This window comes from Protomyctophum bolini (genome assembly GCF_963924005.1).
Source record: "Protomyctophum bolini genome assembly, chromosome: 14".
Classification (NCBI taxonomy): Eukaryota; Metazoa; Chordata; class Actinopteri; order Myctophiformes; family Myctophidae; genus Protomyctophum; species Protomyctophum bolini.
In genome coordinates this window covers 17,870,484-17,896,541 of record NC_137875.1, presented here as the reverse complement: position 1 = coordinate 17,896,541, position 26,058 = coordinate 17,870,484, and the positions used below count along the sequence as shown (strand labels likewise).

The window sequence follows — 26,058 nt, the reverse complement described above, 5'->3', positions numbered from 1 at the left end:
ACTGGAAGCCCTATATAATACCTCCCTGTATGTGGAGTGAAATTTGCCTATCTACAAACTCGCAATTTTGGCCTATAATAACGAAAATCTCAAAGGTCAAGTTCATGTCATATCCGTGGAAGGGAGAAACTTAGAGCAAGAGATTTTGGTGTGGGCAGGATTTGCACCTCCAGCGGTGTGTCTTTTCTTTTTCAGTTCTAATAAATTAAATTAATCTTTAATTAAACTATGATTATTAATTCTAACATGGGTTGGTAAGCATTATTTCTCTCATCTCGCAGTAAAGGTCCGATTAGGTGTATTGGCAGTGTGGTATGCATGTCTAATGTTTAAGGTGTCTGTGCTCCGGCCTGCCTGCCTCGTCAGGCAACCAGACTTCACACCTGTGGTTTCTCTGCTTTAGTCCGTTTTGCTTTGACATCTCCAATGCTGTCTCCGTCAACAGCACGCCTTTCATCGCCATGATCAACCTCCCCGCCCCCTCTGCCTCCTCGACACCTTTTTTTCTTTTTCATTTATCTGCAGGAATCAGGACTGCATTTGTTAAAACGTCACTTGTTGCCGTCTATGTTCACCAAGACTTTGCGTTTAGGATAAGAAACTCCTCTCCTTGACAGCAGGATTTCCTTTTCTCACCGCCATGTTTGCTTGTGAATGTTCATGAATTGTACTCAGTTATAAACAAAGCCTTTTTTTGGCCATATGAACTCAATGTTTTGCCCTATTCCGCTACACTTCAGTGACTCCCCCCCCACCTCTCTCTCCCCCCTTTCTTCTTTTTTCTTTTTAGAAATTCACATTTTCTCCTCCATCTGTCTGCATATCACGCTAAGCCTTTGATAGGGATGGTGGCGGTGGGTGACGGAGCAATGGGGGTGGAGGCTGACGAGGGTGGTTGTGGGTCAGGGTGTCAGTGGCTACCCAGGCTCTGGCTCTGAAAGGAGGCTCTGCCTGGATCCCCAGCCAAGAGAAAGGAGGGAAAGAAATGCTCTCAAAGAAGTGCTTTGTGTGCAATCATCAAGCCGTGATATTGCCACAATTGCCTTGTCTAATTTGTCATAACATGCTTTGCCATTATGCTGACATGCCCGTCCACCTTTCAAGGGAGGTTTCATCACCTCGCCACACCTCTGCGTGTCTTTGGGTCTCAACGGTGGTGGTTGTAGTTCACAGACTTGGAGTAAAGAATTACGTGGAATAGCACTGCAGTAATTTGATTACAGAAGTGGTATGCAGTATGTAAGTATAGTCAAAGAATCCCCAGCAGTCATATTCCATGGTTGTAAACGTGCTTGGAACATGACTGCATGTTCTGCACAGTTACAGCTGTGCAAACGTTTTGCAGGTACACAGCAAATATAAAGTGTTAATGGTCCCGTAAGGGTCCATTTTGTACACTTTCAGAGTTAAATTAACACTCATCTACTGTGGTGGATACAGGTTGCACGATAATCCGTTTTCATGTTTGTGGACCCCAGGAAGAGTAGCATGCTACTAAGGTAGTAGGTAATGGGGATCCAAATAAACAATAAACTCCCTGACCTGTCTAGGCTATTTCATGAATTTCGTGAGAGACACAACATTTAATTAAAGTGACATTTGGCATTTAATATAAAAAAATAACTGTTTCCGACTATGCAACGGTGATGTGCCGTTCCTCTGTGTTCTCCGGTCTCGGAGCCGCTGGATATCTGAAGTATAGGTTCTTGAATGGAGGGTCTTTGCCAGATCAGCAGACTCTGATACAGACATTCAAAACTAATGCCATTTAAGCAGCCCCTCTGACAGTGGACATTCACACAACCTGACTTCTAACGTTTTCCAGCCTGCAGAGGGGAGGAAGGGGAGGAGGAGAGCTGGCAGCAACAAGAGCCTCTTTCAGGGGCTTTTCAGCACGGATTACAGCGGCTGACTGCTCACCAAGTTTGAACAATGTGACCATAAGGCCTTCATGATGTGGATTCGGCAGGTCTATAATAATTCACTAAATCACCAAATTTGCCACATGAAGACTAAAGTGTCTGTATTCTGGGGGCGAACGTACTGCGACTTGTTGTGTGCTGGTAGATTGGTTCTTTTTGGCAAAGAGATTTGTGTTGAGGCAAAAACGTAGCACACCTTGTGTATAGCCCTGGGGAACCCCAGGATTTAAGTGGTAAAAGAAAAAGAAAAAAACATAAATCTGATCATCATCCTTGTTGTTAAATATTCACATAGTCTCAACATGATTAATTTGTTGATGTCAACTAAAACTTTATAATTCAGTTACTTTGTATTCAGAAACAAACGGTCAGACAACAAATACTGGTGAGATGAAACCTAATATCTTTGACTCTAGGGCGGTGGTGTTTCAACAGAGGGCGCCACACTACAATCACACTGTCAGAGAATGTAAATTAAATTATTAAATGAATGATGGAAGGAAACTGTATCTAGTATGTCTGTTGTCACAGAGCTCGCAGCCTGTTTATTAGTCACGGTCTGTTCTCAACCAACTCAATCTCAAGAAACGCTGCAATTACACATTCGGTGTATTAATGACTGCCTATGTGCTATTCTAGTGGTTTGCAGTCAGTAACCAGAGGAGAGGTGTATGATGGAGCACTGTATGTGACTTGTTTCTGCATTCGGAGACAGAGTGGGGGTGGTAGAGAGTCTCTTCCAAGGGAAAGTACAAAGCCGTGCCCGGTGGTCTGCACACATGCCTGGATGATCTGCCCAAAACAGCCTGGATGGTGGGGTGGCAGAGACACACCTGCTTTGTCAACACCATCTTCCTCACTACTGCGGCCAGCTGAAAATCCATCCTGTATAATTGCAAAGACTGTGCGGCACCGCGGGTTTGAAGTGGCCTCTGTTTAAAAGATGTTGAATCACATCCATTGTTGTTAAAGATCTACTCGTTCCACGATTGTTTGCTGCCTCGCACATCTTTTTGCCTCTATGTTGATATTTCAGTTTGACATACCATTGTTGTCTGGCAATTATTTATTATTTAATCTTAGTGATTATTTCTACTTTATTTTCTCACCTTGTATACACGGCAACATTTATTCTGTGCATCGATCATTTAACTATATAGTTAAATCTTTTTGCACTGAATTCAATTCCTTAGTTCAATGAACACTATATGTGTTTTCAGTATTACAATTTAGGCATTTAGCAGACGCTCTTAATCCAGAGCGATTTACAATAAGCAAGAACAACACATGGTAATACATCAACTACATAGAAATAGTTACCATTAAGACGCCCTGAGGGCGAGAAGCACGCATCCGCCTGGGTGACGGCAGGCGGTAGACTGCTGGGCAAGCGCTGGCGCTTTGGCATAGGGGGTCAGATCAACATAGGGAAAGAATTCTGTACTGGCCATATATGGAGCGTGTCTTCAGTGTACAGGGTTTGATGAGGTCAGATCAACATATGGAATGTCAGAACAGGAAGGACGGGTGGGGGTGGATCAACATATGGAATGTCAGAATGTCAGCTCCATATATGGAGATCTAAGGGTTTGAGGTTTGACTTCAGATGTAGAGTTGATGGTTGGCTCCATATATGCAGATCTAGGTGATGATCCAGTCTTCTCCATGTATGGTTATCCAGGGTTAGATGAGGTCAGTGTCGTGATCTTCATATATGGAGATGGCCATATATGGTGGCGTGACATGTCACGAGGTGTGAAATATATGAAAGGTGTGGAGGTGTGGGGTGACTAACTAACGGACGGACGGGAGATGCAGGTTTTCATAGTACAATGAAACTATGAGTATACACTCTATAGAGTGCTATGTCCACATAAGTTTTGCCTATGCATAATATAAGGTCGTCAAGGCTATAGTGCAAGACAAGTGCTACGGGCTAAAATGGAGTCTGAAGAGGTGAGTGTTCAGACTACGGCGGAAGATTAGGAGTGAGTCTATGCCAGTGGTTCCCAAAGTGGGGTCCTTGAGGGAGTTCCAGGGGGTCCCCAGCTGAATGATAGTTTGGAACCAAATGGACCCTTATGGGTCTGTAACTCTGTAACGAAATGGCCCCTGTAGGGTCCATTTGGTTCCATTTGTACACTCTCAGAGTTAAATTAACTTTTAGACTTTACAATATAAACTAGGGGTCCCAGATGCCATTAAATGGGGGTCCATAGACTAATGCATGTCAAACTGGGGGTCCTTGAAATTAAACGGGTTGAGAATCACTGCTAGTGCCGTAAAAATCTTCTCTCATGGGGTCCCTGGCATATCTCTTCAAATGGGGGTCCGCGGTCTAATTGGTGTCAGTTTGAAGGTCCTTGACATGAAAAGATTTGGGAACCACTGGTCTATGCAGTTCTGATTGCAATGGGAAGTGCATTCCATAGTTTTGGTCCATAGTATTACAAACATTATTGGCCCAAACCGGGCCATTGTCTTTAACCAAATATATAATAGTAATAGCCAAACTACAGGCTGACAACAGTGTATAGCCGTTCGCCTATAATGCCACGGATGCTCCAAAACTTTTTTCACAGTTTCCACCTGGATCCCCATGTGACCTTGGCCCTGTCACCTTTAACCTCTCCAAAGAATCAAATCCCTGCAGCACCTGAAGAGCGTGTTGTCCCCCCATGCAGTCGTCACCTGATGTTTTGATAGACTACCTGCTTCTGAAAACAGGGGAGACATGACAGGGCAGGTCACCAAGGGAGAGCAAAAACAAAGAGTCGGATTTCACAGACCCCTCTATCAATCAAACATCTTAGGAGCACAATCACACTCACATGACCCAGAGGAATCCCCCCTGCTTCAAAGGGTGTGTGAGGGATTTTTCTTTGCTTCTGAAGGTGGAATTGTTGTGGAGCGCGGCATCAGCAGCAGTGTTTATTGTCCTTTGTTGCTACTTGACATAACCTGAGGATGTTACTAAGACTGTGTATACCAATGCGGACTTAATGCAGCATAGAAATAATAGTGGAGAAAATTAATCCTTTTGTCTCCCATTTCTGCAAAGTAATACTTTGCAAAAGTAATACAAGCATGGGCAGGCTCTCGTACATTCCCAAACATAAATTATGGCAAGACAAATGAATACACCTACTGGTATGTGGTGCTAAATGCTGCCATGGCTGCACACAATTTAACCACTTAAACCCTATACTTCATTGACCGGTGTCCCCCAGGGGTCTAGGGGTCTAGGCCCCCTACACTTTCCCCCTCTTGTCCAAATCTCTTTGCTGAAATAGCCTATGTACAAGCTCACCTTTTGTTTTCGTCGAATGATCACCCCTAGCCTAGATTAATGTTAACGTTCATGTGTTAGACTTAGAAAGGTAGACGCGTCCTTCGGCTCTGGGGCGTGCATGGGTATCTCAAGAGGAGGCAAGCATTTGTGACACATGCGGAAGCTTGTCACAGAAGCTGGCCAAGCTTCCACGTGCATCACAGAAGGGGACGTTCGGTAGGCCAATCAGAGACAATGTTTGTTTTCTCATGCCAATAAAGCTCCTTTGGATTTAATTGATAAATCCCGGAAAGACGCGTTGTGATTGGCCAGTTGTCACTTGAGTGGCAGCGACGGAGCATGCCTTCCGCACTTCTGCTTGACTTCCTCCTTACAGTGCGATACATGCTGCAGCGGCCAATGAGGCATAGATAGTATCTATGTATGTTACGACCTAATCAAGTTTGTGAGATTCAATGATCTTGAAAATACATCTCCCTTGCAAGTCGTGCTAAGTCAAACTCAATGGTGTGTGGTGCAATACACACACACACTGGGATGGCTGAATCACAGAGCGATCGGTATAATATGAATACACTTTCCTCTTCAGTGTGAAACACACATTAAGATTATCTTGACTGTTTACACTAATCTAAGAGATGCATCATTTGTTTTGTCCTCAGGCAGTGCATGTAGACTAGGCCATCCATTGCGACGGATGGCCTATAGACAAATCCACAGAGGGTTGCCTGGGTGCGGCCATTACTGAGGTGTACCATTGAGCACAGCAGCACTGATTAGCCACACCTGGCCTACGGAGCACCTGCTCCATGGGTTACACCTCAGTAATGGCCGCGCCCAGGGCACCCTTCTGTGGATTTGTCTATATAACCCACTCTCAGTCTGCTTTGAAATGCCTGAGAGAGGATCTCGGTCAAATTGTTTATCGATGCACTTGTCGGTCCATGTCTGCGTATGGAGGCATGTTGTCTTCCTCCACTGCGTTCACTGTGTCTTCCACCCCCCCTCCCACACACACACACACACACACACACACACACACACACACACACACACACACACAGCTCAGACGTGCACCTGTCTGTAGCAGGCAGCTGTGGGTGGGCGGGTCTTGGCTGTCAGCAGAACATTCCAGAGGAGAAGTCACCCCGTTAATCCCCTGAGTTTAGGCCTGGGCTGCACCAACAACCTGCCAGAACCCCCCCCCCTTCCGATACCCCCCATGGCCTCTCTCTGTCTTTCTCCCATCACAATGATCCTTCTTCGGTGCTCCCCCTCTTGCTGTGGTCAAGCTCAAATGGGATACTGCTGCCTATGGGCTATAGGCACTGTGAGATTAAAGGACAGCCCGCTATGAACGCACAAATGCACGCACGGTCGCACGCACCCGCGCACACAGACAGACACACACACACACACATACACAGGTTTTAATCCCCAGAAATATATATATTTTATCTATACTAAAAGAAAAATATTGTGTAAATCTGAAAGAATCGTTCAGGCGAATGAGGTTTGGCCAACAAGCCGGTTATCAATAATGTATAATGGATGATATAAAGACTAATTACCTACGTGACTTGGCCAGAAGAAGTGTTTATTCATAGAAACTTGGTTGGTATGAGTTAGTATGAGTACTCAGCCTACCGGCTCAGTCAGTCAGGTTATTTATTTTACCATGAGACTCGTTGAAAGCGTATTGCTATATTGTTACCTTAAATAACCATTACAATACACTTATGATGAGCCCATAGCCGTGCAGTTATCTGAAAATAATGCACACCCACTGGCCAACCAGAATTGAGTGTTCTGTCGATTTAAAGGTGCAGGCATAAGTTCCAACATACTAACAGTCCGACATTCATTAATTAGTCCGACACCCTTTACCACAAACCCTAACCCTAACCGCAAGCACGACATGCTTGTCGGGAGCAACGGGTCATTTGCGCATGTCAGACTTTTGGTGTGTCGGAATAAGCGTGCGCACCCCGTAATAAAATGTTCAATAATACTTTATTCATTATGGTGATTTCAATAAACATAATGAAACACATCTCTGCTGTCAGGAAGAAACTCCAAAATGTTCATTTTTCAGGAAATTAAAAAAATATATATATATTTTTTAAACAAAGCAATGCTGCCTCTTCCTCATCAAAGTTGGTGTTGTGACTTTATTGTCAATTGCATGAGACGGGGAGAGGTGGTGGAGTTAGTTGCTTTAGCAGACAGTTTGAGGGTCCAATGGAGTTAAGAGGTTTTTTACTACTTTTCATTGGTTCAATATTTTCGAAACAACACACAGACATAAAGGGTGTTCAATATAGCACTGATTTAGGCAAAATAATTATAATAAAATAGCGTTAGGCGGTTTCCAACCGACAGCAACGATATGCAGTCATCGCAGGTGGAGGTATTTTGAAACCACCAACCAAAACAAGGAGCTGATGTTACCGTGTGTGTGTGTGTGTGTGTGTGTGTGTGTGTGTGTGTGTGTGTGTGTGTGTGTGTGTGTGTGTGTGTGTGTGTGTGTGCGCGCGCGTGTGCGCGTGCCTGCATGTGTGTGTGCACGCATGCGTGGGCTAAGGTGTGTCTGTGTATTTGTTAACACATGTGGAGGCGTAAACGGCTCTGTATGTAGAACATTGTCTCTTGGGTATTAGAAATGTCTGCTCTCTCTCTAATTGCCCGTATCATCCTCCAGTCCCTGTATCACTTTTTTGTCCTTTTTTTGGGTCTCCCTCTGTCTATTAAATGTGAATCAAACAACAGCCTCTTTATCAGCCCCGGGAAATTCTGATGTGAGGCCAGATCATGAACTTGGCAGATCCCCCATGCTGGAACACACACAAAAAAGAAGTTAAAAGCTGCATATTTCAGCTTACAGGGACAGAGTGGACATGTCCTTCTACACAGTAAGATCCTGAGTGTTCATTATATTCTGATTGGATGTATGGGCTGTCGATGCCAGAAAGTTGTTTTTTGCCACTCTGTACTATAGGCGTATATATATATATAACTTCCTGGTTTGATGATGATGTCACACGCATACCCTCTATTCAAATCGGTGTTAAATGAGCACCCATGGATTGTGTAGTGAAGTTTCCTTTGACGCTCCTTGTTTTGGCTAAGCATTTTCTCTTGCTCTGTTTATTGTTTGGGTAGAGAGGAGAAGGTTGTTTGTGTTTGTGTGGTGTCCAACTGAACCAATGATAATACAACTGTGCTGTGTGTATACGTGTGGTAATGTAAACGAAGACTGCAAAATGTCTCTGAAAGTGAATATAATGGACCCTTGCGGTTTTTACACACCATTGATCACCACGCGTGCAGCAAAATGGTCTGGCTGTGTTTGCATGAAGTCACTTTTAACAAATACAAGATCTCTGAGGGAGACGCGTTCTATGAAAGGACCCCTTGTGAGAGTGGCCCCCCGATTTTAATACCAACACTTAACACGCCATGTTTTCCTTATCCCCCCCCCCCCCCCCCTCCTCAAAAAGTCACACCTCCTCTAGCAATTAATGTTGTCGAGTGTAACGACTGACCATATCCTATATAAGGTGCTGGCCGGGGTCTTTTGGGCCACGATGGGGAGGGGGTGGCCCGGGGTGCTGGCCGTCTACTGTTTACCCACAGACCGGTGCCCCTCGAAGGGCCCGGGGGGAAGCTGTGGCTGGGCCAGAAGCCATTAAAGTGCTGATGGCTTCTGACAGTAATTTCTTCATGAGCCCGCAGCCCATGAGGCCTGCCAGTGGTGAGATCGGGTGCCTCCTCTTGCCCATTAAAGCACACAAGCCGTGCCCACAGAACCCACTGAATGGTATCTCTGTGCTACAGGGGTTTGTGCATGTGTTTTTGCGCACGGCGAGGGGAGAGGGAGACAGGAGGGGAGAAGGAAGAGAAGTGGAGAAGACCGTACCATCGCGAGACCATCTTGGCGACGGCACTGGGGGCGCTCTATCACAGTGCTTCTCAAAGTGGGGTCCACGGACACTCAGTTCCTTGGGGGGGAGGGGGGGGTCTGTAACTCGAATTGACCCCTTTGGTTCAATTTGTACACTCTCTGAATTATCGGTTGTCCTTAAAATTAAAACGTTTGAGAACTTCTGCTCTATCACTTCAGTCAAATGCAGAAGGAGTACGTACTGCTGCATATACACTGCCCTGACAGCCAGCCAAACAGTAAAAAGGTGTTTATGTGCATGATCATCTCAGCCCTGGGGAATGGAGTTTTTCCATTGTTTCGGGCTGAGCATATATCGCTATCAGCACAGCAGTGACTTGGGGGATAGTGTGTTTATGGGTTTAATTGTTGTATTGTAACCTTTATTTAACCAGGAGTCCCATTGGCATTAAATATATATTTTACTGCAAGGGATTCCTGGCTAGTACAAAGAATTAAAACAAGTTGTTTTATGCAGACACAAAATAAGAAACAGACAACATCACATCCCAAAGAACAAAGCACAGTAGGCTACAGCGACAGCCGACAGCCCTATGATTCTGTCTCCTATTCTGTCTCCAATATATTCTAGTCTGATGGTATGGAATGCCTACCCTATTCCCACTCTCCCCATGAACATATGGTACAACATACTGTATAAAAGACCAGTCACCACAGAGAGCATCACTCTTCTGTGAAATACACATTGCCCTGCCCATGAAGGAGCATGCAATTTCACAAGTTGCAATGTAGTTTGTACATGCAGCTACGGTATTTCCGCAAATAAAAAAGAAAGAAAGAAGGAGAGAGCTCGGCAGTCCAGGCTTACCTCAGCAGCACAGACCTTCATGCACACAGACACATTAGCAGATTACACGGCTGTTTGGGAAAGGCAAATGTTGTTCTGGGCATGGTGCTACTGCTAACGGTATACCTCCAGAGGGATTGAGGTTGGGGGCACGTGGGTGGAAAAGGGGCAATGTGGCAAGACAGGGCTGAAGTTGTGGGTTTATTATCAGGAGATGTTACTGAAAAGGTATGCTTTTTCAGCAAATAATGTGCAAGCCCAAAGCTTTTCTAGTGCATATAGAAGGAACTTGATTGTAGATGCAATAATGAACCAGGCGCTTACATGTGTTTGATCATGATATATAACTTGAAATTATGTGTGTGTGTGTGTGTGTGTGTGTGTGTGTGTGTGTGTGTGTGTGTGTGTGTGTGTGTGTGTGTGTGTGTGTGTGTGTGTGTGTGTGTGTGTGTGTGTGTGTGTGTGTGTGTGTGTGTGTGTGTGTGTGTGTGTGTGTGTGTGTGTGTGTGTGTGTGTGTGTGTGTGTGTGTGTGTGTGTGTGTGTGTGTGTGTGTGTGTGTGTGTGCGTGCGTGCGTCCGTCATGTGCCCATTTTTCACCCCCGCATCGATTTAATGTGATCCTGGGCTCTACACACCCTCCGCCAACCTGGGGAGAGCAACGGACTTTAACTCGTGCTTCCTTCATGCATGAGTGTCCAAGTCACTCCTTTACACCTGACATGGGGGAGTTTCCCTGGTTGGACGTAGCGTGTGGAAGGAACACGTTATTCCAACCAGTTCCTTTGCCCTCCATCAGGCTGGCCAGGTGGATGCAGTTTAGAGATCAGGATTACTGCATGTTTTTGTGAGGGTTCCTACCCTAGGGGACACGGGGAGGACATGCAAACTCCACACAGAAAGGCCCTTTGGCCAACCCCGCCTCGGGTATTTAGTATGGGCACAGGAGGAGAGAACATGCCGCTAGCACCCACAGCATCGCCAGCGGGAATCAAACCCAGGACCTTCAGCTGTGAGGCGACACTACTGACTGTGCCACCGTGCTCCTTATCTTCACATTTCTAATATATATTTCTATATAAATATAACAGTAAACACAAAATAAATGAATAACCCCCTCCCCCCTCTTATATTCCCCCAATTTAGTAATCCTATTTTTAGGAAACCTCCGTCTGTCAGTCAGTGTCTAATCCACATTATTCTCACTCCATGGGTTGAGTTTTTGATCTGAACTACTTGCACATGGCCCTCGACAATTATAGCACATGAAGACTGTGAGGAAGCCTGTGTTTTTCCCAAAATGTAAGCTGCTTCTTAGCGTTTTTGTGTAAACACCAGAGATTCAGAATTCGGGCTATGGGATCTGCTCTCACAGTGCTTTGTTGTCATGGTCATGGCAGAACAGGCAGACGCTACAAACGTATAAAGAACTTTCATTTTAGGGCCTACATGTGTCCACACAGGGGAGTGCTAACGTTCTCTCGGTTCATACACCAACATTTTTAACTTTTTTAATGAATTCCCAACTTTGTTGTGCTAAAGTGCTGTGCTAAAGTACCGTAGTGAAAATAGCCAATCTACAATCTCACACCTTGTCACATAGTGACAAGCTGTGAGCTTGTAGATGTACTATTTTTGTGAAACATTGAAAGTGAAAGTCGTCTGTGCACTGTGTTTATAGTAGGTTTAATAAATATTTAACCAATGAAAAGTATTGACAAGAGCTTGTGACAAAATAATAACTTAGGTTATTTTCTCCATTTCCTGAAAAGTAACGGTTTTGGACATTTCCACCTGACAGCAACAATATTAACAATGATTAACACAACAAGGCATGCCTTGTTGTGTTTAACTTTCATATCTCCTCTCTGCAGACGTAGCGTCTGTAATCTCCTCTCCCTGTTCCTCACTGGGTGTTAACATCAGAGCGTGGCTCTGGATTTATAGAATGGAGGCCAAGTGTTAATCATAAGTTAAGCCTGCAGTGAACAGGTCATTCTCGGGTCATTCCATCGGCCCCTATAGGGAACGTTCTGTGTGAAAAGTCACAGCTTACAACTTAGTGGACTCAACTGAATCATGTTGAAACAATGTACAGTGCTGTAATGAGTCAGGACAGCCAAGAGTTGAGCCCACTCCATTAAAAGGGATCAATTCAAATTCCACTGATATTCCACATACATGTTGCGCACATACATACACTTGCCCATGCATTAAGGCTCAAACCAACGGCCTTCATACGTAGAAATACCCCACGCACGCACGCATGCAAGTACGTACGCACACGTACGTACGCACACACACACATACATACACACACACACACACACACACACACACACACACACACACACACACACACACACACACACACATTTATCTGTCTTCAGTCTACCTGGGGAATGAAACATGTGAAGAGTACAGAAATGAGCACCAACCGTTTTTACAATTTCAAAATGTTGCCCCAAGGGATTTGGCAAGCTGTCTGAAAATGCAGGTGATACACAACCTTTGCTATGTATGACTAATGCTTGGCTGCTAAAGACTGTGTCAACAAGGTGTTTTATTAAAAGACACAGCGAGAGAACACAAAATGGCTAAAACATTACAAGGTTTATATAGCGAGCTGGTAAACATCACAGGGAGCTAATTGGATTAATGAGAAACAAGGCTTTCACTCACCTTCCAGCACTTTAGGACTCACGGACAGAACACAAAGATATATAAAAGAGTTCTTTATTTCTAATAAACATGAATACATGTGAACAAGTATGATATTTTTTGTGATCCATGTTTAAAACATTCTTGAAAAATCAGACCAGTCTGAAGCGAGTGGTGCAACAGCACCCCCTATTGGTACTCTAAACATTGGGACATAGGGACATAGGTTAGGACATAGGGAGTGGTTGCACCACTCAAAAACTGCTGTACAAAGCAACAGGAAGGGTCGCTATACTGTAGGGTCAGTACATGAGAGATGATATGTTCTATGTTATGTTTTCAGCCATGTAGCAAACTAGCCATACATCTGCATTAACATCAACAACAATACAAAGGAACAATGCAATGGGGCAAGGGAACAAAATACAACATCACACACGAAAACTTGTACAACTCTGAAAAGTATACTTTTTTTTTAGACACACAAAGGACACATACATTGTATGTGTTAAATAATTTTTGTTTGTCAGGACACAAAAGAGCTAACTACGTCATTCACAGATTCAGCAGTCTGTTTAAATACCTCATCTCTACAAAGTGAATTTACATTTCTTTTTTTTAAAGTACAAAGTGCAAATACTATGGTTTCCATATTGCCGATTGGTGTGGGCAGAATCTCTGAGGGGAGGGGAAATCTCCGTTGCTGGCTTTAGCCTTGCTTCTTTGATGGATTCTGTGGAGAGTGTGTCAAATGTGTTGGCTGTTGTCTTTCAACCATGTCACTATATGTTTAACTGCACAGCTAGACTTCCAGTGGTGGAAAGTAAGTACTGTACTTAAGTACAATTATCAGGTATTTGTACTTTATTTGCACTACTACTACTTCTACTCCACTAGATCTCAGAGCCAACATGTGTACTATTACTCAGCTGCAATTATTTGAAAACTTTACGTTACTAGTTACTTTGGAGATTTTAATTGTAACATACATTAGCCACGTCAACGCTATACATTTCAGCCATTTGAAAATAGCAGATCTATAGCTTGTAGATCTGCTATTTTCAAAAGATTTTGAAAATAGCTTTTACCGCTTTTTCCACTTTTTACCACTGTAGATTTCCCAAATCAACATTGAAATACAAAGAGGATTGTGATTTTGCAATCAGGGTCCCTAAACTGTAGAAAGAATTACCACAGGGAAATTCTATTTAAAGCCATGATAAACTTTGGTAGAACCATAGGTTCTCATACTGTAACTCCAAGTCCACTTTGTCAATCACTGTTGTTTCTATTCTGTGCTCTGTGATTGAGGGACCTGAAATAGTGATTCCATTCCATCACGTTGTATGGTGAAATGCCAAAATCACACCTTTAGCACTTAGACAAAGATGATCGTTAGGGTTGTCCCCATCACGTTAGTTTATTGTTTTTTGTTTTGCTCCCGATCCGATTCCGATTATTCGATTTTGAGCATCTGCCGATACCAGTTTTTCCAAATCTGATTTTATAGAACACTTATGGCTTATGCCATATCTCACAATAGTACAATATAATACTGATACTAGGGATGTCCCGGTCACGTTTTTTTGCTCCCCATCTGATTCCGATCATTTGAAAAGGACATGATCGGCCCCGATTTCCGATCACATGATCGGATCGGGACAACCCTAATGATCGGGGTTCTGACAATACAGTGTCGAAAATGAATTCCTGGTACTTAATTTGGGAAAAGTGAAATGGAAGTGTCACGGTTGACAGAAGGTCTCTAGTCTAGTGACTGGGCTGCCGCCAGTAGGCAACATACAGTAGACGTGATATTGAATCACTGCTTGCAGTTACTTGTTCACAGAGCACAAAAGCAACGGATAGAGATTGTCATATTGGTGTTTCAGTGCATGATAATAAATTCATACTGTAAGTTATTTACATTTAAGGCATAGTATGTAACTTAAACTGTATATATTGGTGATTTGGTGTGCAGAAACACATTTCCCTCTTGCTGTATATTGGTGTTTTCACTGTTGTTTTGGGAGACGGGGATGTTTTTGGACCATCCAAAACAAAGAGTGAAAATACCTGACTGTATTTTGAAAATGCAGTCGGGCAATGGGTTTCTCCAGCTCGCCATCATCACCACACTACTCCAGTAGCTGATGATGACTGCTGTCATAGACATGATCGGTAAAATGTATTCGTTGTTTAGTTATGTAAACACATGGCAAAGTTACATACTATACATTTAATCACTCATACAACATATACAGTACATAATATGTACAGTATGTGCTCCTACATAATTATTCACCTAATTCAATGAATTGCTTACCAGTTTACTGGAGGAGACACCTTCACCTGTCTTGGCTCCTGTGTATCATAAGAAGCATATACAGTACACATTGTCATTTGTCAGCCTCATTATCTAGACATTATAGAACTAATGCTTCAAGGGCCAAACCTCAGCGATTTGAGAAGAACAATGCAATTCAGTGAAAATCATAATCTTAAATCTTAATGTTTTAAATGTTTATACATTTTCTTTTGCTAATTTGCAACGATTTGATAAAATAACTTATTTACAAGCACACAAAGCGTCCAGCACACAAAGACCTGCTATTTTCCACACATCTCTGAAAATGTTCACCTATAATGACATGCCTAAAATGTTAATGTGAATGAGCTCATATACGCGACAAGATGCAGCTTAGAACATGGGCGTCTCTTCTGGGTTTTTAAACAGCTGATGGATGGAAATGACGCTCGCGCGCGGCTGCAACTCACAGCGTCGGCAGAGCGTTTCCGGATTTTCGCCCACGCTGCAAATTTCAGCAGTGTGCAAGTGTCGTTTCCATCCATGCGTTTTGTGCGTCTTAAGTGTGCTCACGCGTAATGGCAGAGCACTGGGGAAACTGCCGTTGTTGGTTGAATGGCTTACCCTCCTCCTTGGTGACGCCCAAACATCCCATCAGTTCCTGCAGGGACAGCGCCTTGTCGTTGCTGATGTCACAATACTCCACAAACTTCTTCACGCACTTCTTGGGTTTAGACTTCTTGCGAAGGAAGCGCTTGAACGGCTTGATCTCCTTCTTTCCGATGTCGCCGCTGGAGTTCTTATCCAGCTGGCTGAAGTACCAGTGGACCACCCTCTCCTCCAGGGTGTGGCTGGGGTCCGGCTCTGCCATCCTATAGACAAACATGGATCAAACCACCCGTTATACAAAATTCAAAAAAATCTTCTAAATCTAAAAACAGTTTTGTGAAAAACGTATGTTGCTCTATCAGCGATGCTCAATTTGGTATTTGGCCGTCTACCCCCATCTCAAAATAATTTGTTCCAGGGACCACCAGAAGCAAAGATTTGAATTACAAGTTTTGCTTAAATATAATTCAATGATTTGCTAAATGTTTCACGATTTTTGAAAAATATACATATCCAATATACATATCCAAAGTATGTGCAAACTTTCTCCCTACTTCTACTGCTTCCTGTAGTTAACACTTACATCCTGCTGTAAGAATTAACCATCTTTCTCACGTTAGTGTATGTCCTTTCACCCTCCTACAGTATATTCATCATGTATGGCCATAAACGTATCCGATCCACAGAGGAGAGAGAGCATCATACCTGCCGGCAGATGCTGGGTCTGTGACAGCGTGCACCATGTCCGTTGACAGCGCATCCAGAACGCTCGTTAGGAACTCTGTTTTCTTTGCCCCAGGGCAGCCTATATAGAAAAGTGCACATAAATGAACACACACAATGTATATTGTGTATACATATATATATGCATGTATGTTACATATATATATATGCATGTGCATCAGTGTTGATTTTGGCAGCAAATTTAGCTTTTTTAGTTCAGTCATATTCTTTTGAATGAAATGTAATTTAGTTTTAGTCATATTTTAGTCACCTGAAATGCTTTAGTGTTAGTCTAGTTGTAGTCGACTAAATGTTATGCGATGATAGTCGACTAAATCTACGGTTGTTTTTTGTCTACAAAAATGCATTTTTGCTGGCCTTGATGCTGTCATAATGGCTGATTTTACACTTATAATAATATCAGATCTACAACGCGTGGCGCTGTGACGCTTGTAGATCTGCTATTTTCATCATGCAACCATGTGTAAAATGACTTTTACTTATACTGGATCTCTTGTCCATTTTAGTCTAGTTTTTATTTGTTTAGTCTTAGTTTTAGTCATCATAGCTTAGTTTAATTTAGTTTTTGTTTAGTTTTCGTCAGTGAAAAAAGGTAGTTGATGAACATTTTTCGTCATAGTTTTAGTCAACGTAATCAACACTGATGTGCATGCATGTAGCATCGTGGATTGGATGTAGACAAATGTACAAATGTACAAGTCTTTGTCATGGCAACAATGTGGAATCCTTCCATCATAGGTGGGCTAGTAAATGTCTGGGGAGGGAAGTCAAAATAACAGACAGTGCCATTTTAACGTGTACAGCACATAAAGAGAAAATAAAAACCAAACGAGACTGTCACAGTTGTCTTTTTAAAGTGTCAGACCTCCCCCAATCTGAGGATGGAAGAGGCTACCTGCCAATCATCCCAGAGGCCCCCAGACTGAGGTGTTAATGTTTCCATAGCTCCAGGCACTGACTGGAGTTACTGTATGGACATGGAACTCTGGCCTAAGCCAACATCTACATAGAAAAGGCCTTCTGCACCAAACTGTAGTTCTGCCAAAGATTATTTTAACCCAATTCAGCTTCATTAATGTACTAGAAAGATGATTGAATATCTGAGAAAGGTGACAGATCACATGCACTGAAGGTCATAAGTTCATATCAACTCCCCTCCCTGCGGATTGAGGGTAAACATTTCTCTGACTGACATAAGCAGCGCAATGAGCACATACAACTGGATAGGAGGCAGTCTGAGGCACCTCCTTTTAGCTACAGTAGCATCCCATGCAGCATGTCATTGGGGGGGGGGGGTCCTTCTGTGATATGAACATGGACAACAGAAGAGGAATGACGTCCCTAATGATAGTAATTGTGTGTCAGGCCATATAGTTTTAAGAGTGAATGGGCCACAGTTGTTTCTGGAAGAGCTGAAGGCAACAGAAAGATTCCTGGATTCCTCTCCCAAACTCTCCTCTGCTTTCTCACAGTCTGCCGTCCCTCTGCAGCTCACCAGGGGTTTGCTGCTCTTTTCTTTATGGCCCAGGGCCTGCGGGGCCAGATTCTCCTGTGCTGGAGATAATAGTATGCTTTGCCCCTCTCTAACAGGTGGCGACTGGTGTTGAGGTAAACACCCCAGCATGCACCCAGCCTCTAGTCCCACCTTTCCCAAGCAGCATTCAGCCTGCACCAATCCAAGGGTTGAGACGTGCACATGCCCAAACCGTCGCCCTTGATTTATACTTGGTTGTGCCATGTAAACCAAGCAACCAAGTAAAGTAGCAGATCTTCAAGCTCTCGGATCTGCTATTTTCCGGTGCGTGACACCGGCACGCAAACAAGTATAAATCATCCTTTATATGCTGTTCTTTACATGCAAGCCTCCTCTGAGCTGGGGAGGCTTGCATTTAAGTTTTAGTAGGTCTTTTCTGGCCCAGACCTAATAAAATATCTGACCCACCTGTTAATCGCTACAGTGGTGCCTTCCTTGCAGGGCCCCCATTTTTTGTGTATTAGTCTAGACTTTAGACAAATGCACCTTCAGAAAGGCAAGTGTTTTTATCTAGCTACCGACCGAAGAGGGATTTGTGGGATGCAGTTGGACTTGTTTGAGGCTCTGTGTTTTTCATGGAGAGTAAACGCTCTTTCTGTAATCCAGCAGGAATCTGAATGTTCCTCCAGTTCATACAAATTCTAAGCCATCAGGTAAGGCTGCTAGTCCCTTTCCTCTTGGCAGAGGAGGTTTTGGTGGAGGCGGGACAGATCGGCTTCTGTCTGTCTGGCCACAGTTTAGCTGAGGGGCAGGGCACCAATGTTCCCGCTGTCATTCAAAGGAAATTGAGTCTGGCCACTTTCCGTTCAGTTCCAGGCTAAAGCAGTAAATGGCTGCTGTCTGATTCCTTAATGATTATAATTATGTAATGCTTGACTTTGACAGATGTGCTTCGAAATAAAACGAGGAACGTCAAGCTGTTGCGCTGCGCAGGAGAAAACCTCAAATGATTTGATTGTTTGCCAGCTGAAGGACTGGCACTCCCATGTATGTCTGCTGTACATACAGTAGTTGGTCAGTAGTGTGTGTGTGTGTGTGTGTGTGTGTGTGTGTGTGTGTGTGCGTGCGTGACTGTGTAGTGTTAGTGTTAATATGAAGGCAGTGTTATTCTGTGCAGCCACATGGGGCAGAGGCCTGTCAGCACTCAGTGCCGCAGCTCCCAGGCCTGCCCCTATGCTATCCCATGACCCCCTCTCGGGAAAAAGCTGGCAAAATACACCCCTTCCCTTCCCTCGCTCCTTTCAGTGCAAGTTGGTCCCTCCTCGCATCTCGCCCCATAAACCTCTCAACGCCAGTGCTTCAACAGCCAACGCAGGGCTATGATGTGAAGGCAACATTTATAATTATCCCGGGTTTATACACTAACTGGGTTTACGGCCACTGACGCAATAGCTCATAAAGGAAAACAAGATGCTGCTAACTCGGAACCCTGGGCTGATATGGTACAGGTTGGTGAGACGGGGTTATAGTCTCTTCGTGCATGAGTATTTCTGTGTATTTTGCATCCCCATGTGTGTTGGATGTTGGACTGGGCATGCATGCAGCCTCTCTCTCTCTCTCTCTCTCTCTCTCTCTCTCTCTCTCTTTGGATAGTTGTGGCTATTCTTCACCCCATTACCACCTCCTTAGACTTTCAGCTGTCTGTTACAACATGTAATAATTCCCTGCTTGCTGTGGTCTGCAACTCATCAGCTGTCCAAAATATTTATAGAGAACAATTTGTCTGGTCTGACATGAGCCTGTCTGACTATGACTACATGTTTCTTAGCAGTGCTGTACCCAAGGGGCAGCGGACCTGTGCTGCAACTTCATCTAGCACCTGCAGTATAACTATATAAGTACATTTACTTACTGTACTTAAGTACGATTTTGAGGTATTTGTACTTTACTTGAGTCTTTCCAATTTCCAATACCTCTACTTCTACTCCACTACAAATATTGCAACTTTTACTCCACTACATTTATTTGAAAACTAGTTACTTTGTAGATTCATTACAAATCATTACAAAACATACATTAAACACGATCTACAAGCTCACAATGTGTCAGATTTTTATACATTTGAAAACGTGTGAAATGGCACCTTCTGCACAATGAGTACTATTAGTTTTGGTACATTAAGTACATTTTGATAACATTACTTTCGCACTTTGAATTCCGGACTTTCATTTGTAACAGTGTAATTCTACATTGCAGTTGATACTTTTATACTTAAGCAGTAACTGTGAGAGTACTTTTGTCCACCACAGAGCACCTGTGAGGAGAGGGCCCAGACCTGGCCAGCTCGCCATTATATAAACAGCCTTGGATGGGACAAGAACAGTGGGCTCTCTGTTCACCGCCTGCCTGGATTATTAACATGTTTACCAAACCAACAAAAAAAAAAAAACACAGCTAAGGATGGCGAACTCGCCAAGTGCCTGCACTGCTGCTGTAAACTCCGATCCGGGTTGCGTAAATAATGTGACTAATAATAACCCAACCCCCTTTTCACCCTCTCTCTGCATTGTCGGCGTATTAAGAACATTAGCTCAATTGTGTTGATCGACGTGCCATTCCTGGACGAGAGTGATAAGACAGAGTGCTGGACTTAACCCTCAGCCGTGCTAATTGCGAGAGCCATTATTTGCCAATCGCATTTGCTTGAAAGCAGCCTGCTGAACCCTGATGGGGAGATTATAGGCCGTTTCATTGTTTCTCTAAATCTGCCTCAGACCAACGTGACCCGTGACCCACCGCTAGGCATCGTCCATCTCAAGCGTCAGTGGTGGAAAATGTATACTCAGTTGTTTTACTTAAGTAAAAGTATCAATACTGTAGAACTTCTCCAACTGCTTGTAAGTAACCAAAAAAGCTAAACTTTTCATGAATTAATAACAAAATCCAAAGATTTTTCCAGCAACGTCATGAAGAAATGACAGAAATATCTACGAAATTCCATTTAGAACATATGTTGTGAGATTGTTTCACTAGTTTGGGTCTAAATTCTGTTTTGGGTCACGGGCTGAAAGGTTTGGGAACCACTAAAAATGGAACGGCTGGATGATTGCCATGTAACTTGCCGAGTGCATTCATGCTCCCTCGAGGATGAACCCTAACCTGTTTGAGATGGCCTTTCCTGTCTAGCACCTCAAGCCAAAATTGTCATGAAACCATGTCCATTCAGCACTTTAGCCCCAAACAAGCTGTTACCCCGAGGTATAAGGAGCAGCAGATGGTCTCGGTGAGCGACGTCACTGGCGTCGTACGATGATGTAATAATAATAATCTTTATTGTCCCGAAGGATATTTGTCTTCAGTCTGTTCAAACACCCACATCAAATAACAACACATAGGACCTTTTTCCATGGCAAGGTTCTGTATCTTTGTCCAGATGGCATGAGGTTAAAGAAGCGATACAGAGGATGATCAGACAATTAATTTGATATTGAAAGTGCTAGCCGTGCGATGGCCTTATTGTTCATTTCAGAAAGTGTGGGTATAGGGAGTCTGATGATCTTGGAAGCAATTATGGGTAATACTGAAAAGTTTGTTTCTGTTAGGCATGGACAGTATGGTGTAGAAACATGCAGAACGGTACAACAGAACAGGTTGAATAATGCTTTTGTACAATTATAACAGAAGATGAGGGGCAACAGATAGTGATCTTAACTTACGAATTACATTGTGTCTTTGCTGAAAACGTGACTGGATAGATATAATGGGTTGATCAAACCTACGTTGTGACGGCCCTGCCCCTCCCCCTCTGCCTCTGCACAGTAGGCTATCCGGCAGCCTGGGTGATTAGGGTAGAGTGGAGCAGACCGTCAGGCCAACTGTGTACACCTGAGTGGGGTGTGGTTTGGGAGAGTATATAAGGGCCTCTCCTGCCATGCTCTCGAGCCAGCTCTCTTTCCTCTCTTTCCAAGCAGTTGCACAACTTCTACAACACTCACACAGCACACTCCAATGACTCCATACATCCATACACTGCATACATGACATTGTCTGACATTGTCACATCTTACACCAGTTCATTTGATGATTGCTTAACTTATTTTAATTTAGAATAATAAATATAATATAAAAGGTTTGCCTTGTGTGTGGACTCCCTTTTTGTCATGTATTGCCCTAGAGTGCATGACAACGTCTATTAGTTTGATTCCTAATTAATGATTCCGCTAGACCGCTAATCTTAACGACGTCTTTCTAATTATTCTTACTGACAGTCATGAGGACAAGCTGAAAAAGGTTTTATGAGTAACGTTTAACTAGTGCTGCCCGTAAATGAACATGAATAGAAATCAAACTGCAATTAGGAACTCATTAAATAAACATTGCAGGTCCAAAATAGATATCGATGACTGTCACTACTGTCTGATGAGCAGAGATAGATGGGTTCACGATATTCCTACATGAGGCCGATGCAAGTTGGGAATGATGCCCGTTGGGAAGCATTTATGCAATATTGTTTATTCAATACCTGTTGTACCTATGATTGTCAGAGTACCCATGATGGAGTAGTATTTGGAGGCTATAGTCTGTGTGACTCAGTGCTTTAATACCATATTGATGACATCAGGGATCCATACAGTATATTATGGGGATTTGTGGATTCATAGATATTTTTGGAAATCCACTGATCCGACACATGTGCCAAGTTTGAAGTCGATCGGTCAGATGGTTCTCGGACATGCACGCAGATAGATAATGAAAATTCATGTGCTTGAAAAAATGCTGTTTCTGAGCACCAAAATGAATGTTTTTGATGTCTTCCAGCTCCGCAAATTGGCAGGTGCTTGCCTGATGCAATATATTGATAATATGGCCCTGATCATGAATAATTGTTTCAAACTTCTATGCTAAGGCCTCATTCACACGTACCACGCACCGTCTTTTTTTTGGGCCACCACATTGCTTTTCCAATGGGAGTCACATGGTTTGACCAAACATTATTGTTTGATGAGGGGGGGAGGAGCAGAACACCACCAGCAATCAGCAATCAAACACAAATGTTTGATCAAACCATGCGACTCCCATTGGAAAAGCATTGTGGTGGCCCAAAAAACGACCAAACATTTGCTTGATTGGTGTTTGGTACGTGTGAATGAGGCCTAAGTCTTTCAGCAATATATATGTTGAATGTGTGTTTTGTAGCATTCAGGATGGATTTTAATTGCAATCAGTGTGCACATTTTGAGGTCTTGTGCCAACACTTCATTTTAAGAGACCAACACGCCCACCGATGGGCACAAGTACTAGTATTTGGTAGTACACTGACTGGGAAAATGACCACTGTGTTGGAGTAGGGCCCTTGTCTTGTTAATCTCCTGTTTGCTCTTACTTTCAATAATGATGTCTTTAATAATCAGTATTCCTATTTTGTCATATCAAGACTATATGAATCATATCTTTCTATTGGAGCCAAGCTGCTTTTGCCCCTCCCCTCTTTACCCTCTTCCACAGTTATCTTGCTGTTGTCAGTCCGTCTATCAATACCTGTCGCTGACATATCCTATAATCCATCATTATCTCACGCGGCTCCCCAATCCTGTTTCTCCTCCATCCCTATCACTCTGTCTCTCTCCATCATCTGTCAGTGTGAGATTAGAACACCCGGCATGATCCGTCTCTCTCTCTCTCTCTCTCTCTCTCTCTCTCTCTCTCTCTCTCTCTCTCTCTCTCTCTCTCTCTCTCTCTCCCTCTGCTTTCTGGATAGCAAGGTCAGTCAGTATCTGGGAGTCTTCAAGTCTTTATCATGCATTTCCGGGACCAACGGTGCTAATGATATCAACACGCACGCACGCACACGCACGCACACGCATGCACGCACGCACACACACACACACACACACACACACACACACACACACACACACACACACACACTGGTAGTTGTTTCACCATGTGTTCTTGATAGAAATTCTAAACTGAATAGTAGCCAAATGTTGGGGAGACCTACCTTGGAGATGTCTGCTTCGGTAATGGTCTTTTGGTTTTGTAGGGTGGGCCCTGGCGTTGCCGTCGCACTTTGGCTGTTCATATCTGTGTCGGAGGCAACAGACCAAAGGAAAACAGGTGATTATTTGGCGGTGTTTGTAATAAATAGATCAGTGAAGAATCCCTGTGTGAAATCTGAGAAGAATCCTGTGTTTTCAATTACCCCCGTGGAGTTACATCTCATGCAGGGATTAAAAGTATGTTCTGAGGCAAACTGATCCAAAAAGCGAGCCAGAAATAGGAAGGCTGGTATTAACACACACACACACACACACACACACACACACACACACACACACACACACACACACACACACACACACACACACACACACACACACACACACACACACACATTTTAACCATTTATTAATGTCCACACAAAGGATATGCATACAAGGACACAAATATTATAGGTGCATTAAAGTTATCTGCAAAGTCATGGCATGTGTTTTCACACACACACACACACACACACACACACACACACACACACAGAACGAGGCAAAGGGAAGGTGCATAATTATCTAAGGCGAAGTAGGAGCGAGGGGTAGACAGACAGACAGACAGACAGACAGACAGGGAGCGTGGGACACAGGGAAGCTTTCATGCCCCCCCAGACCCCCCCCCCCCTCCTCTGAGAGCCAGCGGAGCCCTGATTGCTGCTGGGCAACCGGGCCAAGAACTGGGCCGGCACAAGGGAAGAGAAGGGGGAAAATCCACGCTTTACATACTGTGTATGTGTGCTAATGCGCTGTCTGGCAGTCTGCCTGGGGGCTGTGTTAATCTGATACCCAGCTCTCAATAAAACTGTACCCACACACACACACACACTCCGTCCGCCTGAATGACCCTTGCCCTGCCACTCACGCTCCCACGAGTCGCACCGTGGCATCCGCCAAGCGCGCTGTTGGATGTCAGATTTTCTTTTTTTAATTGGATTATTTGAAAGTAAAACAAATTGATGTATAATCCTGTGGTGAGTATATGTGGTGGTGGATTGCGTGCAGACCATGGGTCAAACTGGCGGTACTAATAGTAGGTGTCCTGCCCAGCCAGCATCAGGGTCTGCATTTCTCAATGGAATTGAGTACAGAGACCACCTCCAACCACTGCAGATGTAGTATTGTAGTCAGTGTATTCAGTGGCGTGCACAGACATTTAGAGGGGCAGGTGCTCAAGTGAATGCTCGGCCGGTTGCCTTAATATTGTGAGATTTATAGATTGGTATAGGTATGTTACGTAAGAAGAAAAAATCACACTTTCTCAATGTCGGGTCCGTAGACCACCAGGCGTCGATAATGGACAGGTCTGTGACTGAGAGTGTACAAATGGAACCAAATGGACTCTTACAGGTCTGTGACTGAGAGTGTAAAAATGGAACCAAATGGACTCTTACAGGTCTGTGACTGAGAGTGTAAAATGGAACCAAATGGACTCTTACAGGTCTGTGACTGAGAGTGTACAAATGGAACCAAATGGACCCTTACAGTCACTGGCCTTGGCCTTGGAACGCCTCGGGATCCCCCAGGAGGAAGTTACTAATGTTGCTTTTCAAGCGTTTGAAGATGGATGGATGGATGGATGGGTCCTCTACATTCAAAAGATTGAGAATCCCCCAGAAGAACATGTAATGTCTCTTACCTGGTGGAGGTGCCAGGGATGGGCCGCCCGGTGTCCACCAGCACACACCAGCAGTAGCCCGTGGAGGGGTGGCACTGCACGGGCTTGTAGAGCCCGCCGTGGGCGCAGTCCGGGACGAACACAGCCTCGTTCTTGTGCTGCCTCGCCTCCTCCTGGGCAGAGTGCTGCTCCTGGTCACACGAGGACGCTGCAGAGGGACAGGAGAGAAGCCCGAGGGGGGGAGGACGGGGGACAACGGGGGGGGCGTGAGGGGAGTCAGAAGTGCAGCAGTGGTGGACAAAAGTACCCAAAGTTTTTACTTGAGGGAATGGATCTGTGTCACCTTATTTATAGCTTATAGTACTAAATCTTTTGAAAATAGCATATCTACAAGCTCATAGTGTGTCGCATCACGGTTAATGCATGCTTGTAATAATAATCAAAATCTACAAAGTGGCTATATGCATGCATGCATGCATGCATATAGACACACATGCTACCCACATGTGCAGACACATACATACAGTATACAGCACATATGCATTCCTAAATAGACGCAGTGCCGTGGGTGGGCACACACGCACACACATGCACACAAATTCACACATGCACGCATGCATGCATGCTCCCACACTGT

General features: G+C 44.0%; 2 protein-coding genes across 5 annotated transcripts in view; one reads left to right on the top strand and one right to left on the bottom strand.

Annotated features, from left to right (window-relative positions):
* The window catches only part of dact2 (dishevelled-binding antagonist of beta-catenin 2), a 249,936-nt gene that overhangs the window by 170,115 nt on the left and 53,763 nt on the right, over positions 1-26,058 (top strand). The gene's annotated exons all lie outside the window — the stretch shown is intronic.
* Positions 12,686-26,058, bottom strand: part of smoc2 (SPARC related modular calcium binding 2) — a 35,524-nt gene continuing 22,151 nt past the window's right edge. For 2 of the 4 annotated variants that reach the window (XM_080782330.1, XM_080782332.1), the window contains exons 8-13: positions 25,443-25,629; positions 23,761-23,843; positions 16,247-16,346; positions 15,557-15,804; positions 14,951-14,988; positions 12,686-13,357 (exon numbers count right to left, since the gene is read on the bottom strand). In XM_080782330.1, coding sequence (XP_080638456.1) covers positions 13,334-13,357; positions 14,951-14,988; positions 15,557-15,804; positions 16,247-16,346; positions 23,761-23,843; positions 25,443-25,629 — 680 coding nt within the window. In that variant the 3' untranslated portion in view covers positions 12,686-13,333. Of the gene's footprint in view, positions 13,358-14,950; positions 14,989-15,556; positions 15,805-16,246; positions 16,347-23,760; positions 23,857-25,442; positions 25,630-26,058 lie in introns of all 4 variants that reach the window. The other 2 variants (XM_080782329.1, XM_080782331.1) reach the window with 1 other exon arrangement.